Genomic DNA, 20,670 nt, shown 5'->3' with positions numbered 1-20,670 from the left:
GAGGACTTAGAGGGGGCTGGCTGCACAACTAGCTAAACAGGATTCTGAAGAGAAAGAGCAGGAGATTGTGACAATTAGGATCCTTACCACAAGGACACTTCAATAAGCTTTGGCACAAATACAAAAACAGGCTGTGAAACTCTGTGATAATGACCCAGACTGGGAATGCAGCTCTTCCAATCAAAGAGCTGTTACTAACATATTGACACACTACTACAATATGTTAGAAGGGAGAAAGACTCAATAGACGCCACCGATGCAGTTCTTCTTTAAGGCCAAAGAACCTGCAGAACCAGTCCACCCTGAATCAGGCACATTCCATTAATGCCACTGTCAAAGAACAACAATGGGGAGAGCAGCCAGAGGCGTTACTACACCAAACAGGGCTCCAAGGGAACCAAGTACTAAGTTAATTTTTTATTTTATTACATATTTTATCTATAAATATTATTTATATATCATAATTATAAAATAACCACAAAAAATATTTAATATAAGAACACTTATATTAACTCTTATGGTTCAATTTTCATAGTGAAGGTACCTATCTCATTTAAATACATTATAATGCTTCCTCAAGTTACGCTGCTTCAGCTAACGACCCTCAGGAGGTGGTATAGTAAATAAATTTGATGAATTTGAAGTGTTGGTCAAGACATCAAGGGCAGATATTGTTGGGATATCAGAGATGTGGGTTCACACAAATATTAGGAATGCAGAATTGGAATTTGGGAAGTACAATGTGTACAGAAAGGATAGATAGGAAGGAGGAGTTATGCTGTTAATTAAGAAAAGCATAAAATCAAAAGATATCCAGTTGATAGAGATGGACAGTGCACTGTTAAGTCAGTTTGGTGTGACATAAGCATTGTGAAAGCAAAAATAAGAGTAGGAGTGTGTTATAGGCCTAATGACTCGAATGAGTACAACGAACAATTGTACAGAGAAACAGAGTGGCTAGTAGTAGTAGTGGTGGTGGTGGTGGTGGTAGTGGCATGTGATGCAAGAAAGCAAGTGTATGAGTTTATGCAGCATCAGCCAAAATAAAAAAAAATAAAAAAAATCACACCATTCCCTCCAAATGCCTGTCCAGTTCCTCCTTAAATTTATTTAACCTATCAACTTCCACAATGACAGATGGAAGTTATATAAGCTTGCTTTCTTGCATCATATGCCCCAACTAATGCTAATAACATGTTAATATTTCTAAAATTTCACTTTTTCAACTGGAAAAAAGAAAAAAGAAAAAAAAAAAAAACTAAAGTTTGGAAATAAACTAATTTTTAAATTAAAAAAAAAAAAAAATAAATAAATTTTTTTTTTAAAGTTTATATAAATATTTTGCTACTGTTCACATAAAGGTTATTACCAAAAGCTGTAAAACTTGTGGAGAGACTTGAGAAAAATAGTCTAAAACTTCTGATCGCCTGTTTGCTCCTAATCGTAAAGATCTACTATTAACCTAGAAATACATGAAACACCACAAATATAAATCAATTTTTAAGCAGCAAAAGACAATCTATGATGTAATTTCTATGAGAGCTATATACTGTATTGTAATAAACATGATAAACAGAAAATGTACATAACAAACCACATATTCATTCTGAAATTGCATGTATGTTGTATTGTATAAACATTCTATATGTCATATCTTAGTAATTTTTCTTCATTTATTTACTATTTTACAGCCTTTTAAATGTAATAAAAGTGATAATACTTATGAAGGGATTGTTAACATAAAACCCAAATATTTCTGTGTATTACACTTGGTCAGTGCACCAACTCTTTAGAATAAGTGGAACTTGGCTAAAGATTGATGCTGGTCTGTCACAGTGTAAACATGAGGTAAGGCTGTGACCTAATGATTTGTAACACTCAAAGGGTGCCTTAAAGGATATGGAAAACTTCCTTATGGAATGCAAACTTAGGCAAATACAATGGTACCAATACCATTGTATTGTGTGTGTGTGTGTGTGTGTGTGTGTGCGCGCGCGCGCGTGCGTGTGTGCGTGCGCGTGTGTGTGTGTGCGTGCGCGTGTGTATGTGTTTAATGGCATTGACAACTTTACACCATAATGCATCAAAGCCAAAATGCCCATCCCATTCTTGGTAACAAAATGTACATGTTACATAAGAATGCAATACAATTAAAATAATTGATAAAAATTATAGTATAAAGTTTAATAAATTAAATGATTAATTTAAATACAGGCAGTTCTCACTTTATGAGTTTTCGCTTTACAAATTCCCGGGTTTACGAGTTTTTTTTTTTTTCCAAAGTATTAAGTACAGTCAGTCCTTGTATAACACGTGTTTACACTACACGAATTCGATCATACACGATTTATAAATAGGGGAACGATATCTTATATAACACGAACCGAATTCGCTTATGCACGATTCACCTTTGTGTTTACAAGAAATGGCAGTCAAACGCGGAATAACCCCAACTGAACACAACACTATAAGAATGAAGAGAAGATTCTGAAAATGTATTTATGTTTTTTTTTTGTATCAGTGAAGGGGAAACACATTTCACCATAATAACGTAAAAACCCACACAATTCCAGCTATGGGTATTATCGCAAATGCAATTAGATCTAGTTTACTACCAGTTTATAACAGATTCCACAAGCAGAAACGCAACTGGAAATTGTTTTTATTGTTTTATGGTAGTAACCCCTAGAAATGTGCTTTAGTAAAATGTGAGGTGTTAATAGTGTATCTCTGCCTTTACGGTGTTGTTTATTCAGTTGCTACACGCACGCAGCTTTGTTTATGTGTATCAAGTGTGCCTCCTCGTTTTGTAATTGTGCTTTATTCCCTAAAAATGAGTAAAATACTTAAAAGGTGTGAAAAGGAAGCGTCCTGGTGTAGACACTGCAGATTCAGAGAGAAAAAGAAAAGCAATATCGATAAACAGAGGCGGGCTGGGTCAAAAATTCTTACCCGGAAAAATTTGTAGTGGCCTCATACTATGGTTTATGGTCAAAATCACACCAGCCGGAGTTTCCCCCGGTAAGGCTTATGGCCAGTCCGCCTCTGTTGATAGAGAAAAAATATGAAATTGTGAAACGCTTCGAACGAAATGAAAGACCATGTGATATTGCACGTGCTACAGGCCTAAATGAGGCAACGCCGAGAATTACAAAGAATGCAGAGAAAATAAAAACAACTTTTATAGCAGGAACAACTAAAAGTGTAATTAAAATCCATTAGATTAAGACACAAAAAATTGGAAGAGATGGAACAGTTGTCATCTGTTTTGATAGAAAATCAAACAAAAAACAAGTTTGCTTAGGATAGAAGCAAACGCAGTAGCAATATTTTATTACGAAATAGTCGTAAACACAATAAATTATCGTAATAAAATACGTAAGTATTTTATTACGATAATTTATTGTGTTTGGTAATGTTTTGGTTACAAATGTGTGTTCAATCTTGGGTGGTCGGCACCTAACCCTATTTTTCCCATAGGGCATGTTGTTCATATTGCACGATTTTGCATTACACGAGGATTTTTAGGAACACAACTATCGTGCTATACGAGGACTGACTGTATCAACAAAATCGAAAATATGAACATTAATTGCAAAAAAATGAATGTTAAGCATTCATAAATACCACATTTCAAACCACGCGCGTAGCTATACCATACAGTGTACCCAGCTTTACAATATTAATCCGTTCCAGAGACACCATCGTATCGTGAAAATAATGTAATGTGAACCCAACAACACATTGTTTTTGGTCATTTCTTTCACGACCTCGGAAGTTGAAATTTTCGCTATATAACTCTAAAATGTCGTTTTTAAAGTGCAAATTGTATTAGTTACCAATCCAAATCACTAAAATGTACTATACTTTCATCATTATCATATGTTCTGTTATAAGAACCAATTTTGAATGTCTTTGTGACATTTTTCTAAAGCACATTTCTGGAGGTCATGATCATAAAACAATAAAAACAATTTGCACTTTCAGGTTTATTGGGCTTTTCTGTTACTTGCAAGCAATTATAAAAAGGGTAGTAAACTCTATGTTAATGCATTTCCAAAAATACCGATAGCTGGAATTGTGTGGTTTTTTTTAGGTTATTATAGTGAAATGTGTTTTCTCTTTACTGAAATCTTCAATTGTATAAAAAACATAAATAAATTTTCAGGATCTTCATTTCACTTCATTCCTTTTTTTTTTTTTAAGCTTCATAAACTTGTTGCTCCGTGCAAATCGCATTAGTTGCAATTTGTACGTTCCGTTAAAAAATGCTTATGCATCTATTGAAATTCATAAAGAAAATAGAAGATTATCTTGGAAACAAACGCCTCTTGAATTGTTTCTGAAGAAGACGACTCCTTGTGCAACAAACTAAAGAGTGCCAAACCAAATAAAACCCCGGGGGCTCACTTCTGGTGAATATGGGCTTGGCACACCCAGGGTCCTGAGATGGATATAATCATTCTTCTCTTTCTTGGTGATTCCCTTCTACTTCTCTCTCTCTCTCTCTCTCAGGGTAACTCGGGGAATTTTTTTTTTTTTTTTTTTTTTTTTTTTGGCTGGTGCAGCATCCTTGCACCATATAGCTAATAATAATAATAATAATAAGTGATCAATGAGTGTGCATTTAGTCGATGATGAAGAATAAACATTCTTTAAAATTTGTAAGTCATAAATAATTTCTTTATTATTATAATTTGATTGTTTTACAGGCTACATTTTAATTTCTTTGGATAAATCAATCATTGTTTAAACATAAACTAATTAGCTAACTAATTTCATTGTTGAGAACATAACCCCTATTTTTAACATTATGTCTATGGGATTTAATTCCCGCTTTACGAGTTTTCGCTTTGCTAGGAACAAATTAGCTCGTAAATTCGAGAACTACCTGTATACAGTAATATATAAATTAAATGATAATATAAATTTAAAAATTTCACATATATTATCTCTCAGACAAAATCTGACTGAGTATATAGGGCTCAGTCAGATGGCAAAAGCAGTAAAATATAAATGCCATGCTTTAACAAAACAACAACACTCAATTATAATTTGTAAAACTGTCAGAGTGATATTACAATTTTCACACATAAGAAGGTCATCTGCCCTCAGCAGAAAACAATGTGAATATGACTAAGTCCTGTGTGGAGCTAAGCAAGAGCAACTTCCTCCCTTCAGACCCTATGCTGATTGAACTGCCAGTCAACATAATAAAGGTATATACTGCAACACTGCTTACCATATTTGTCAGCTTATAAGACACTTTTTTTTCCGTTTTAAATATCTTAAAAAATCACCCTGCGTCTTAGAAGCCAAAAGTGACAATACAGCACATGTGCAAAACCGAGGGTCAGCAAGCGGAGACAAAATGTAGTTAATGGATAGTTTACATTGCGATCCCAGTCAGTACACTTTTCAGTAATTACCAGGCTGTTGTTGGAGAAACAAGTCAATTCCAGTTATACATTTAAGCCCTAATCAATGGCAGGGGTATCAAGATGCACCTGCGATTGATATCCAACATCGTCATGACGTTGAAGATAATGATGATCAAGTCAGTAATGAATCTGAAGTTGAATAATGAATAAAATACTGCATAATAAGAGTAATAATCCTATACCTTTCTTTATTGGTTTTTTGTTTTTATTGAATTTTAAATTTCCATTGTATTAAGAATAAATTTTTTTCAAAAGTTTTTTTTTCTTAAATTTACCATTTCAAAATTAGTGTGTGTCTTCCACACCGCACTGTCTTATAAGCCAACAAATACGGTAATTAAAGGCCAAAGCTGTTTTAATTTGTTTGAAGTCTGCCTATGCCAAGTTGGCTGATTGGTTTTATTTTTAATGACACACTGGCAGTGTGGGCCATAATACACAAAGTCAAAAATAAAAACAGTACTATGTTTGGAAATGTGTAAACTGCCTATTATATCAAAATGTTAATTATGATGTGCTGAGATATGTATAAAGATCTATCTAAGATCTCCTGGGTTCGGGAAGGTAAGAACAATTGCCTTTCACTAGCAATCCGGAAATTCTTTGTCAAGAAAATTCTATTAAATAAAATTAAAAGGTGTTCCCTAGATTGCGGTGAGAGGTGTTTTATCATTTTGTAATGGATGTCATCTGGCCCAAGTGAACTTGCTTGTGTAAGAAAGGGTGCTAAACTGAACTCTTCTCTTGTAAAGGGAAGAGTTAAGTGCAGCACTATGTTGTATGGTTCAAGCCCTTTTGATGAGAAGTGCTTGTTTCTTTCTTTTGTATTTTAAGGCCAAGAACTGTAGGGGGAGGGGATTGATGTTATTGCAGAGATTTTGCAAATGTTTTTCCTAGAGTATTTTCAAATTCAATTGGATCTGAAACTGAATATCCATTATGCTCTAGGATGACTGAAGAGCATGGTGGATATTTTATCTTAATTTTTCTGAATCTTAGCTCAGAAAACTTTTGAACTAGCAGCCTGGGTTATGGAGGGGATAAAGCAGATCCAAGATTCCACTGGCTCTGATGTTGGATATAGCATGCTTTGGCAAGTGCACATTTAAAGAATATTAAATACTTGGGGTGGAATATCCCCCACGCCTTGTTTTGGGCTTTTTTTGCTGATGTGAATTTTAAATTCCATCTAGGTTTTGGAAACGATAGACATCGTGCAGACATTTTTGGGATTGCAACTGCTGCGGCAATGACAATACCTTCTATAATGTACGAAACCGTATCACTGATGGGTTGCTGACTGATTCTATTGATGTCAGATATTTGAAGGTACCAGTCAGACTTATCAAACTTCCACTGAGATATTCTTGATGGTCTCTTTGTCTTGATAGAAAAAAAGACAGTCTTTTTTTCTATCAGAACAGATATCAAATTGGGGATTTTCTTCAATCTCTCAGGTGGACAAAGAGAGAAAGAGAGAGAGAGAGAGAGAGAGAGAGAGATCAATGGCAGTAAAAAAGTTAGGCTTGTGGAGAAAAGTATTCCTTCCCACAATTAGGGGAAGGAACCCCTAAGGTAAGGTGTTCCTTCCCACACTTAGGGCAAGGAACACCTTACCTTAGGGGAGAAAGCTCGTTATTTTCAAGCATGTACTCTATTTTACATCCCCTCATATTAGTGTCTACACTACCCCATAGGATATTATATCCATTAAAATCTAATAAAAAAACTAGGATCAGGCAGTTGCACAATGAGATTGTCAAAGTCTGTCTGGGAGATATTGATCCGAGGTGGCAAATACACTGAACACGTGAAAAGAAATCTTGCAAATAGCAACTGCCTCTATGGTGGTTGTATGAAAGATTACTTGGAAAGGGGGTATGGCTGCCCACTAGGATAGCAACTCCACCGTAAGCATGTCCATCCCTGGCTCTATCTTTATGTGGGCATATGAGCACTTGCCAGTATTTACTGGTTGCATTCATTTCCTAGGCTTAGCAAGAAATGTTCGACTCTGTTTTCAGTTTCTGGATTTCTTTCTCTTCCTTCCACCACTGGCGTGCTCGAGAGCATACAGGATTGCCTCCTTGGCACTTTGTACAAATTGGTTTTGGAGCTGGACATTCCTTGCTCTTGTGATCTTTAGCACCACATCGAGCATAGGCAAGATTACTACAACAGGATGCTTGTAACTACCCCAGAGAGTATTATAACCACTGGTCCTTAAAACACCTCAGCAGATCTGGTATGAAATTCTAACTGGGCAGTTTAAGTAGCCTGCAATGATGAAAGTTGGAGGCCGTGGGGTGTTCAATGTTAGGATGAGAACTCGAGTAGGAAGGAGATTTCCAACCTTCCGCATTGATATATGTTTGAATAGTCATCATTCCATGGTCTTTCAATTCAGGGTTGATATCTTCTCAGATATTAAGCAGATCCCACTCTGATATGACACCGTGTGAATAGTTTAGTGTTTTATGTGGGATTAAGGCAATGAGTATTCTCCCTATCAATGTGGCTCTCAAGATTTGATGGGCATGTTTTGTACACGAAAATTCAATGAAATCACCAAATGGCAGTCTTTACAGATTTTGGAAATCCTGCCAACTCTTCTAATCCTTTATGGATGAATAAGAGCAACATTTTCCCAATTGCCTGCTCTACTGTAGAATGTAGAATGAGAAAAAGTGGTGTATCCTCAGTTTGAGGTCATTTTACAGAAGTGTTGTTTGTATCATCTAAGTGATTAGGTAGGGATGTTGTTGGGGACTCAAAAGAAAGAGGATTTATATTACTCATAGGAGTAAAATAAAAATTCCTGATGCCCTATATACCTCAACCACCATGGAGTCCTGCAAGGGGATACCCACTTACAAACAAGCAGTACTGAGTACGGTAATGGGACACCAAGTTTCCTTAGAACATCGTGCCCACATTTTTCAAGTCTTGATGCTAGCAGTCAGAACCACTCAATAACTGATCCCAGTCAGGCTAGTCTGGGACCTCCTGTCTTGTAAGCAGGGGGCTAAAGTAGTGTTAGGTCTGGGCACCTCACCAACCAGATCCCCCTTTTATGAGTTTCCACGGGTCGCAGAGCATGGCTGCACATTTCGGATTCCAGTGATGTAATCCTGGAACCAAGGTATGGGTACAGGATCCCAGTAACGCTAATCTGGAAGCCTAACAGCATCACTGGGAGGTCAGCTCCCCGTGTACAGGTGCTCACGTGGAGGGTTGGTCTAGGCATAAGTGTCACGTGATATCATGTGATCAGCTTGCGGAACTAGTCAGTTCTCTCAACATGTGACATGCAGCCAATGGAAAGACAGCATTCACTGTAATGCTACTTCCCTATCATTCTTTGCATGTGTAGGAGAGGTTCGCAATTCTCTCATATTGCTCGTTTCCGAGATCCGAGGAAAGCACTGGCATACTGCCAATGATGTCACATGACCAGCTTGCAGAGGCAAGGTGCAATTTCGGCAGTTCTCTCTGTGTGCATGTTACACAACCAGCTTATGACATGCATGTAAAGTGACATCATGTGATCAGTCAGAAGGAGCGACACTTGTCAAACATGGCATCACACCATTCTTTCAGAAAAATCCACGGCAGAGGTACCCACTTGAAAACATTAACCCATTTCATAATTAAGAATGTGGAGAGCTTGCTCAAAGGATGGTCAGTCAAAGAATGTAATGTGGAAAAAAAAAAAAAAAAAAAAAAAGCAGGGTTTTCACTTCCTTTTTTCTACCTTTTTGCTTTGGATGGATTTGTGTCATCTCTGTTTGAGAAATCTGGTTCATGAGATCCGTAAGTGACATGTCTATTTAGGTTTATCTTCGCTCCTTTTAGTAGGAGAGTGATTTTCTTCTCCCAGGTTACCGGCCAGCCATGTGGAGGCAGAAACGGTGCCATTAGCAAGCAAGCAGTTGAGAAATTTAGTTGGGTTTGCACAGTTTATATAAATATATGTAAAAAGAAAGAAAGGTGAATTTCCTTTCTGGATTCCTACTTGAAACCTTTTAAGTAAAGAATCACTTGAGAAAAAACACAGAAGAAAAGAAACTGGAAAATAAATACAGTAAACCCTAGCTAATCCGGTTACAGTTAATATGGATGTTGAATAATCTGGATCAAAATATGAAAAATTCTGTTCCCCACTGAGTACTCTGGAAGACACATGGGATTTAGGAAGGCAGATGAGTCACTCTGACTGCATGCTGATTGACAGTACAGAGAGGGATAGAACATACATTACATTGTCTTGTACGTTGTTCAGTATCATTGTCGACTCTGAGTCGAATGAATGGTATTGCTTGCATTGCTTCATTTGCGTACTTCTTTATACACTGGTGTTCAAAGAAAGTGCGTCACCCCTTAAAATTGTAATTGTCGTCAGAATAACATAAGTACAGTAAACCCCCGCTATTCGCGGTTTCGCATATTCGCGATCGTTGATTTAATATAAAATGAAACCTAAAAAAATGTGAATTTTAAAGCGCTGTGAATATTTTCCGCCATAAAAAACATGGGCGTGGCTAAAATTATCTTTCCCGGTCAAAACAGCACTCAATGGGTGGGGGGGGAGAGGGGTGACAAAATCGTGAGTGTGGATGTTTCTCGCTAATCCTTGTTCAGTATGTGTTATGCGTTTGTCATGGAAGGTTTCGTCATTTGCTTTTAATTTATATGTTTATAAATTGAATAAATTTATCAATTTATAAATTTATATGCTTACAAAAGTGATAAATCTACCGTTTTGCAGTGTGTAAAACAGACTTTTTCGAGTATGTTAACGGAAGAAAGTGACTTTATTGTGGACAAGTTCTTTGTAACCCGTACAAAAATATGGCTACGAATAACGAGGGAAATGTGAAAATATCAAAGAAGGTGATGACATTAGCGAATAAAATTGAGTTTTATTAGACAAAATTTCTAATGGTGAAAGTGTCTCCTCAGTGGCAAAACATTATAAAATCAATGAGTCAACGGTACGATCAATCAAGAAATCCGCCGTAGTGTCCGTGAAAACGCACTAATTGCTTAAGTAACTCGTGATGTTAAATTAGAAAAAAATGGAAAAGGCTTTAAATCTGTGGATAGAAGACCGAACTCAAAATAAAATTCCGTTAAGTTCACTCATCATTCATGAAAAAGCAAAACTCCTTTATCAACACTATAGCGAAACTGGTGATAGCACTGGCGGGATAAGTTTTTTTTGCTAGCAAAGGCGCTGGTTTGAAAGAGTTGTTTGAAATTTCTAATAAATATTACATTTAATATTAAATTGTTTCTTATTTTCATTTCGATGCCATATGCTTGCATTTCTAATGGTCATATTATGAAGGTACATATAATACATACATAGACAAAATTTTAGACTAGTTTTTCTTATATATTTCATACTTTGAAACAGAAACCCTTTATTACTATGGGAGCCGTAACTCAGTATTCGCGACATTTCTCAGGAACGTAACCCCCGCGAATAGCGGGGGTTTACTGTATATGGCAATATTTCTTACAAATTGCATCAGATAAGATTGACACGCATGGGTGATGACGTAATATTGCATCAGCTGTTACTTTCAGCTATATAAGCAAGCTCTGCAAGAGTTGCAGTCATTCCTTGACTATGTCAGGATGGAACGTTACGTGCAGTGGACGCCACGAGGGAAGAGTGCTACTGTTGCTTTACATGAGGAAGGATGTTCTTCCCATCATATTGCTTATAGAGTGTCTTGTAATCAGTCGACAGTGAATAGATTTCTTTCCAAACTCAAGAATACTGGTTCTGCTGATAGGAAAAAAGGGATGCCACAAACGAGTCTCTACGCCAAAACAGGACAGAGTTTTGAAGTGCTTATGCCTTAAAAACTGTAAAGCTTCTTCGTCTGAGCTGAAAAGAGAATGGGAAGAACATTCAGGAATGGTAGCAAGTGCAGTAACAGTCAGAAGATGCCACTTCAAAAATGGACTTGTAGCCCCTCCTCACATAAAAAATGATACGATTAATTTGGCGTAAGGAGCATGTCAAATGGACCCCCCAAGCAGTAGAAGTCAGTTATTTTCTCGCATGAGAAGAAATTCAACCTGCATGGTTCTGATGGGAGACAAACAATTCGCCGTAGACGTGGTGAAGAATACCATCCAGACTGTATGGTGCCTACAGTGCAATTCCCTACCAGCCAAATGATATGTGGGTGCATTTTGTATTGTGCAGTAGGTCACCTGCAGTTTATAAAAGGTTCCCTTAATGTCAATGGATAACTGGCTATATTGGAAGACAAATTGCTGCCAAATGTTAGAGACCATTTCAACCTGCCAAGTAACTGCATCTTTCAGCACGACTCTGCTCCTTGTCATCAGGCAAAAAGTGTAAGTAGGTACTTCTGTAGTTACTTTAGCTTAATTTCTGCATTAGAGGTTTGACAGTAATGTGTTTACATTTGTTACAGGTGAAAAAAATGGTTGGAAGAATGGTCCATTACAATTGTTAGCTGGCCAGGAAACAGCCCGGCCGGACCTGAATCCTATAGAGAACTGTTGGCATTGTGTGGAATCTGCAGTTGCCAGAAAGAAACCAAAGACCCTTCGTGAACTTCAGGAAGCCATAATTTGTGTTTGGAACCACAAACTATCAGTTGATTATCTTCAGAAATTGATCTTGTCAATGCCTCGATGGTTTTCTGCTGTCATCAGGGCCAGAGGCAGTCCAACTAGATATTAGTTGGAACCTGGTGAACTTTTCATTTTGTTTTTCATTTAAAATGATAAACTAAAGCAAATTGAGGGCGTCTGATAACATTTCAGCCATAATTGTCGTGTTTACCATAACTGTTGTATAAAGATTGCAACTCATTTTGGAATATTTTGAGAGCACCCAGCAAATATTACTTAGCTTTGCCTTAACTATTAATAAATATCTTTTGTTTATATTTCTATTTGCGATGCTCGCCATTAATGTAACATACCATCGCAAAAAAGGGTTAGAAATGTGAAATTTCTAGTTGTTGTTGTTATTTGGTTTTTAGGAGCATTAGCGACTAAGGCCATATTGCTCCGGGAATATGCGGTGGTCATTCCCTGACCTTTCCGCATCCTCTGTATTTGGTGGTGAGGGACTCAAACTGAAATTTCTAGGTGATGCACTTTCTTTGAACACCAGTGTTTGTATATACAAACGTATTTTATATAATTATGGGTTCTAAAGAATTGAAAAGTGGAATAAAAAGAAAACAGGTTACTTTCACTATCATTAACAAGCTCAAAGTGATAGAACAACTTAAAAATGGTGTTCTGGAAAAACAAAATTTCTGAATAATTTGTTACTGGCCAACAGACTGTGTCAGATATTAAAAAACAAAAATAATCTATAAAGGCATTTACTTTAAAATTTGATGTGGGGAGTGATAAAAGCAGTGTATCAAATAGACAGACATTAAAAAATCCAGAAGAAATGTTGCTGGAAGAAGCTGTATTGTCATTTTGGTCTAAGTTCCAAAGGAACATCTTTCTGCTTCCCCCTGAGTGCAGGTTGATTTGTTTGCATTTATATGTTTCACCACATTTTTTGCCTCAGGATACAAGTTTAGCCCTGCCTTAAGTCTTTGTTTTTCTTCCTTCCAACTCCTGCATGCTTTTGAGTATGCAGGATGTTTCCATTGCTTAACACAGGCAGTTTTGGGGCTGAACATGCTAGTTTCATGGTCCTTTGCAGCACATCGAGTGCATGCAACAACTCCCTGACAGCCCATTTGCGAGTGACCATATTTCTGGCACTAAAAGAACCTTTAAGAATTTGGTATACATATGGATGCACCGGACAGTTAATGTAGCCTGCTTTGATCTCATTAGGAGATGTTTGTGAACTGAATGTTGATGTTTACAGTCAGAACAAGTTTCCCATCCCTACACATGAAGATTTGTTTTGCAGCTGTTACTTCTTGGGGTTGCAATTCAGAAAAGATTTCCTCTTTTGACACGTCCATGAGATCTCATTCGGCAACGACACTTCGGGATGAGTTAAGTGCCTTGTGGGGGTTAACTGTGATAGGCATTCTCCCAATAGATGTGGCTAGCAGGGGCTGCAATGAATGTGTCACTTTTGTCTGTCGGGCTACATACTTCCCTCTACAAAAATACAAGTGCCTGACTGAAGCCATTTGACAGATTTTAGGAGTGCCTGCTAACCATTCCAGATAAAGAAGGGTCACATTTTTCCTAAGGGCATCTCACTAGTTGAATGATTAATATGTAATGAAGTTGGACAACTTCTGTTTTCTGCCATTTAGTAGAAGTGACATTATCTAATCAAATTTTCAGACAGAGCCCTGATTGGGACCCCAGAAGAAATAACTATCAGGATTTATAAATTTTTTTTGTGTATTCAGCACCCAGGCTCCCAAACCACCATGGAGCCCAAAAGGGATGCCCACTACCAAGCAAGCAATAAATGTACTAAGGAGTGGGACACCAGTGCTACACAGACACCATACCCACACCACTGCCAGCTTGAATCCTGTCCCTCAGACCATGAGTGTAGGGCATGGCATTCACATGGTTGATCCTTGCAGGCAAACCTACTAGATGATTGATCCTTGCAGGGCCATCCAAGACCACCCGTCTTGTCGAAGCAGCGGCCAAAGTGGTGTGTTGAAGCTGGCCCCCCAACCACCAGGATCCCCAGGGGTCAGTGCAAATGGTAAACAGGCTGGATTCCTATGGTATTAGCCTGGATAGGCTGCAGGCATTGGATCCCAGTGATGCTAATCAGGATGACCAGCAGCATCACTGGGAGGTCTCCTCACCACGTACCAGTGCCCACAGAGAGAGAGAGAGAGAGAGAGAGAGAGAGAGAGAGAGAGAGAGAGAGAGAGAGCATACTAAAAGGTCAACTGAAGAAGCTGATATTGAAGAGGGAAATGCATGCATGCATGAGGTGTGGCAATAAAATTCCTGGGCTGTTGTAATAAAAGGAACACAAAGCAACATGCTCAAAAACTGTTTTATTTTTATTCAAAGTGCTCATCACATGGTTGAATGCACTTATTAAACCATGTGGTGAGCACTTTGAATAAAAATAAACTTGGTCTGATTATCAGCAGCGATTATTTATGCATTAAGAATTTACAGATAAAGGAACCACTAGGTGGCAGGATCACAGTGTACTGATGTAGGATTAACTTAAAGATGTAACTGGGGTAAAGGGTAGGATTTTTGCTTTCGTAAAGCAAATAGAAAAATCTCTGTGACTACAGTGGTCATAGAGATTTTTCTATGTTCTATACAGTGGTACAAACTGATGATGTTACCAACAGCAAATTCTAAATTGGAAGCATTCAAGGAAGTAATTTTGGAAGCTACTAGGCTTTTTGTTCCAACTAAGAAATATTGTTCTAGCGTTAGGCCCATATGGATGTCAGCTGAACTGATGACACTCATGGCAGAGAAGAAAAATGCATGGGATGCACTTAAATTGTCAGGCGACACAGAAGACTTTGGTAGATACAAGCTAGTCTGTCAAGTCACAATGAAGGTTAGGCAAGCAAAGGCAGATTATGAGAAATCTTTGACAGAGGACGCAAAGAAAAACAGACTTTTTTTTTTAGCATTAGTAGAGGCATACGATGCAAGAAAGAAAACTTATGCAACACAGCCAAAAACAAAACCACTCCCATTTCACCCCTCCATTCGATTCAAATACCTGTCCAGCTCAGCCTTAAATTTATTTAGGCTATCAACTTCCACAACAAAAGATAGAAGTCTGTTCCACCAATCAAGATGGAACAGACTGGCTACAGACAAACTTCTGCACATCTATCCTACAACTGTCTTTCCTCAATTAGAATTTATGCCCTCTCAGGTGATTATTCTGAGTAAGAGGAAGAATCCCATCAGCATTGAGCATGCTCAAACCATTCAAGGCTTTATACATATCAATCAGATCACCTCGCAGGTAACTAGTCTCCAGACACTGTAATCTGCAAACCTTAAGCCTTTCTTCGTAAGAGCAACCCTTCGTTCCATTCACTAATCTTGTTGCCCCTCTCTGTACTCGTTGCAACAGCTGTACATCCTTCTTGAAATGAGGCCTCCAGACCTATATACAGTACTCAAGGTGTGGCCCGACCATTGCCTTATACAAGGGGATAATCGCCTCTTTCTGCTAGAAAAATTCCTGTATATCATTAACAAGACACTATGAGCTACTCTTGCAGACCGTCTGCACTACTCAGAAAACTTCATATCTGCCTGCACGATTACACCCAGGTCCTTTTCATTCTCTACCACTGTCAGTGTAGTACCACAGAGTTGAGACGTTACTCTGGGGTTACTGCTTCCCATATGTAGTACTTTACATTTGTGTAGGTTAAACTTCATTTGCCACCTCTCAGCCCATCTGCTCAACTTTTCTAGATCCTGTTGGAGCAGTGTACAGTCAGTGTCCTTAACAACCCTGCCAACCTTCATATTGTCTGCAAATTTGGACATTAAGCCTCATATACATCATCAATATCATTTATAACTACAGAAAAGAACAATGGATCCAACATTTAACCCTGAGGTTAGTCCTCGAAGAGCAGTGTCCATTGATTACCACTCAACCATCCCTTTATCCATAGCAGCAGTTTGCCTCCAATGCCACACTGCTCCAATTTCCACAGCAGTTTTCCATGTGTATCAAAAGCCTTAGAAAGGCTTTTGATACACATGGAAAACTGATCCAAATATATGATATCAAAGTTATTCCCTGCAACCAGTTCCTTTGTGACCATGTCATAGTTATTGTTATTTGTTTGTTATTTGGTTTTTAGGAGCTTTAGCAACTAAGGCCATATTGCTCCGGGAATATGTGGTGGTTATTCCCTGACCTTTCCGCACCCCCCGTATTTGGTGGTGATGGGTTCGAACCCCAGTCTAATCAAGAAGCGTGTGCTACGCACTGCTGCTCCTTCCACCTGGCTACGGAGGCATCCACGTCATAGTATCGAATCAAATTGATCAGACAAGACTTCCCCTTAACAAAACCATGCTGTGTCTGAGCTATAACTGAAGTCTTGTCTAGATGATCCTGCAGTGCCTCTTTAACCAGTGCCTCCATTAATTTCCCTTCCTTACTTATATATACTCTAAAAAAGTAAGGGGATAAATCAGATTGGTCCACTTGATATCAATGGTTTGACTGTAGATGTTCATTCTCAGATAGCTGCCAAAAGAAATGAGTATTTTGCATCTACATTCACACACACACGAGGAGTGGGCCAGATGTTTATCAAACTCTAACAGGGGGTTAAAAGACTTTTTAATAACTAAGAGCAAGGTGGAAGAGAAATTGTTTAAGTTAAATATAAGAAAGGCACCTGGGGTAGAAGAAATCTATCCAGTTAAATTAAAGGAGGCAGCAAAGGAATTAAGCAAACCCTTAGCCACAATTATGAGAGCATCCATGGACTCTGGGGAATTTCCCATGGATTGGATGATATTCAAATGTATCTCCAATTCACAAAGGGGGTTCAAAGGGTGACACGAGTAATTACAGACCTGTTAGTCTAAATTCTGTTCCAGGGAAACTTCTGGAGCCAGTGGTTAAAGAAGCATTGCAGGATCATCTAGACAAGACAGCAGTAACAATTCAGACACAGCATGGGTTTGTTAAGGGGAAGTCTTGTCTGAACAATTTCATTGGATACTACGACATGGTCACAAAAGAACTGGATGCAAAAAATAATTTTGATATCATATAATTGGATTCCAGGAAAGCTTTTGATACTGTTGCACAGGGAAGACTACTTACCTCAATATGATACGTAGAACTCTTCCGTATGATACTCTCCAGAAATTAAAACGAAAACAATTTTAAAAAAATCGAAAATCTTACATTACAGTAAGAAATAATTAAAATTGAAATAAACACAATTAAAAATCAATTTTAACGCAATTAAAAATTAAGTAAAAAATTAATTTAACAAAAAAAATGCAAAACAATTTTCCTTCCTGAAGTTGACAATGCTTTTCGAAAATATGTCATGATCACAGGAATGAAAATTAACGAATAGGAGTGAGCATGGAACTTAAATAGGGATTATTTGTCTTCGTGCATGCGTGTAAAGGACCAAGAGTCTGAGATTAGATATGGTCGGTGAACATTAACAAAATTCTCATGTAATTTAATTTCGATGGTTTCTGCAATTAATAGTCCATATAATTATGTTGGACACTTAAGTATTTTGGCTTCGTTAAACAAAAAAGTATGTTTTTCATTAACAGCCTGAAAGGCTAATTCTGACGGTGCTGAACGAGAAGCATGAACTGGGGCCACGTGTTGATTAACATGAAAATTCAACGGAAACTGGGTAGAACACTGATAAGACGAGTCGCAATCACCGCAAGAAATGTTGTATACTAGGTCACTTATTTGTGTTGCAAACAAAGAAAGGACTGAGCAATTGTTCAGTATAGTGTGTAATTTCCATATTGGCCTGGCTACAATTTTAAATTCGGTATCTTTAAAGAATCTGTTAAGTTGTTCGTGCCACTGTTCAACATATGTGACAGAAATAAAGTATTTTTTGATATTACTATTGTTGGTTGGTGTATTTTTTGTATTCTAATCTTAGCTTGTACCCTAATTCTGTCTATTATAGCAAGTGGATAACCCCTGTTTAAGAATCTGCTGGTTAATATTTGCATTTTTGAGCCCAAAGCAGATTCTGTCGTTGAATGTTTATAAGCAGTGAGAAATTGATTAAAGATAATCGATCTTTTGTAGGTGAATAGGTGATAGCTGTTAAAATGTAGAGGCATGCCAGTGTTTGTAGGTTTATGATAGATGTTAAATTGGATTTTATTCACGTCCCAAGTAAGTGTGAAATTTAGAAAATTTAATGACTTAGTATCAGTATTATCCCTCTCCAATGTAAATGGGTCTAGAATGAATATTATTAAACGAATGTAAAATGTCTTGGATAGTGCTACTATCAGTAATGACTACAACATCATCTAAATACCTCCCATAGTATGTGATATGGAGTAGAAAAGGCATCAAATGTATATACATTCAATTGTTGAGATTCAATTAGGCGGCTCAGGCGTAATCCCATTGGCAAACCAAAAATTTGTTTGTATACTTTGTCTCAAAAGGTGATATAGTTGGCTTCAACTAAGAGTTTAATTAAATGAAAAATTTCCTTAATAGGAAGCTTTGTATAATTAATCAGTATCGAGTTTGATAGTATGAACCAGAACTATAATGCTCAATATGTTCTACGTTGATATCAATATATGGAGAGTATCGTATGGAAGTGTTCTACGTATCATATTGAGGTAAACTTCTCATTCTTTTACAAATATTGATATCAACGTAGAATGTATTGAGCATTATAGCTCTGGTTCATACTATGGAAAACTACTGTACAAATTGGAGCAGTATGGCATTAAGGGTAAGTTGCTGCAATGGATAAAGGAATGGTTGAGTGGGAGACGACAGAGAGTGGTAATCAATGGACACTGCTTGTCACGGACTAATGTTATTAGTGGAGTCCCCCAGGGTTCTGTGTTGGGCCTATTGTTGTTAAAAGTTTGCAGATGATACAAAGTTTGACAGGGTTGTTAGTAACAGTAACGACAGTATGCTGCTGCAACAGGATGTGTAAAAGTTGGGCAGATGGGCTGAGAAGTGACAACTGAAGTTTATCATTCACAATGCAAAGTACAGGTAACCTGGTATGACACGGTAGTTAGATTCCTATAAAATGTTGTGTTGGCAAAACCGTGTTATACAGAAGGAGGTTAGGTTCCAAAAGCTACAAAAAGGAGGTTAGGTTCCAAAAGCTAACAAAAATATGCTATTTCGTAAACAAAATTAATAAAAATACAATATTTCGTTAACAAAATTAATAAAAATACACCATTCTGGATTTCGTGTATCTTCTTGCCATCTTTAAAAAATCAGTAATCTGGTTTGGTTTGCTTGCTTTTGCTTCATAAATCTTTCTGAATGTCAATGTATGGAACTAAACATTTTTGAAGCTCCCTTTTGAACTTTCGGCTCCTTTCATTCAAGAATCTGCATTCAAAAAATAAGATTCTAATTGCTCGGCTAACTTTATACCTTCCCGTATGCATTTTAGTGTAAAATTTGTAAGTTTAGAATTTCATCTGTGCTATCAATCTTCTGATTTGATAAATCAGAAGATTGGTATGACACGGTAGTTAGATTCCTATAAAATGACTTCAATCTTCTGATTTGATAAATCAGAAGATTGATAAAAAAAAAAAAAAAAATCACCCAAGCATATACAGGTCATTATAACATCACATACTGCAAACTAGGTAGGGCAACAAATATAAGAAACTTAAAATATTTAATAAATTAAATAATTTAATGGGACCCAAAGGCAAAAAGTGTGTGTGTGTGTGTGTGTGTGTGTGTGTGCGTGCGCGCGCGCGTGTGTGCATGTGTGTGAGGACACCAAATTTAATTAATGTACCTCTTCTGGCAAGACAGTAAGCACTTCCAATACAGCTGATAGCTGGTCACTGTTACCAAACCTGAAAAGAAAAAAAATAAACAATAAAGCATATAGTTAACAAAAATACCCTAAAGAAATAACATAATTTAATTACTAATTATATGAAAGGAGGAAAACTTGGTTAACCATTAACTATGATTTAAAGGAAATTAAAAACTGTTAGACCACATGACAGATTAAATACTTATTGAAGTGAATCACATCAATTTACTCTTAATACTTTTTCAGTGATTTGAGGTTTAGTAGTAGTAATAGTGGCATCTGATGCAAGAAAGCAAGTGTATGAGCTTATGCAGCATCAGCCAAAAAAAAAAAAAAAAAAAATCACACCATTCCCTCCAAATGCCTGTCCATTTCCTCCTTAAATTTATTCAACCTATCAACTTCCACAACGACAGATGGAAGTTTGTTCCAGCAATTAACCACCTGCTGGCTAAAGCCAAATTTCCGCACATCTATTCTACATCTGTCTTTTCTTAATTTGAATTTATGTCCCCTTAGGTTCATAATCTGAACAAGTGGAAGAATCCCATCAGAATTCAGCGTGCTCAATCCACTCAAGGCCTTATACACCTCAATCAGATCACCGCGCAGGTGCCTAGTCTCCAGCCACTGCAATTTGCAGAACTTAAGCCTCTCTTGGTAAGAGGATCCCTTCATTTTCCTCACCAATCTTGTTGCCCTTCTCTGTACAT

The 20,670-nt window shown here is 37.3% G+C and overlaps 1 protein-coding gene across 2 annotated transcripts in view; it reads right to left on the bottom strand.

Moving 5' to 3' along the window:
- The window catches only part of LOC150074954 (transportin-3-like), a 742,971-nt gene that overhangs the window by 555,571 nt on the left and 166,730 nt on the right, over positions 1 to 20,670 (bottom strand). For both annotated transcript variants that reach the window (XM_090388987.1, XM_090388988.1), the window contains 2 exons: positions 19,934 to 19,994; positions 1,370 to 1,462 (listed from right to left, as the gene is read on the bottom strand). In XM_090388987.1, coding sequence (XP_090245113.1) covers positions 1,370 to 1,462; positions 19,934 to 19,994 — 154 coding nt within the window. The remainder of the gene's footprint in view (positions 1 to 1,369; positions 1,463 to 19,933; positions 19,995 to 20,670) is intronic.

This window comes from Mastigoproctus giganteus, chromosome 14 (genome assembly GCF_048544385.1).
Source record: "Mastigoproctus giganteus isolate SK-2022 chromosome 14, ASM4854438v1, whole genome shotgun sequence".
NCBI classification, from domain to species: domain Eukaryota; kingdom Metazoa; phylum Arthropoda; class Arachnida; order Uropygi; family Thelyphonidae; genus Mastigoproctus; species Mastigoproctus giganteus.
The sequence above is the reverse complement of the archived record's forward strand: the minus strand, read 5'-3'. Positions and strand labels throughout refer to the sequence as shown.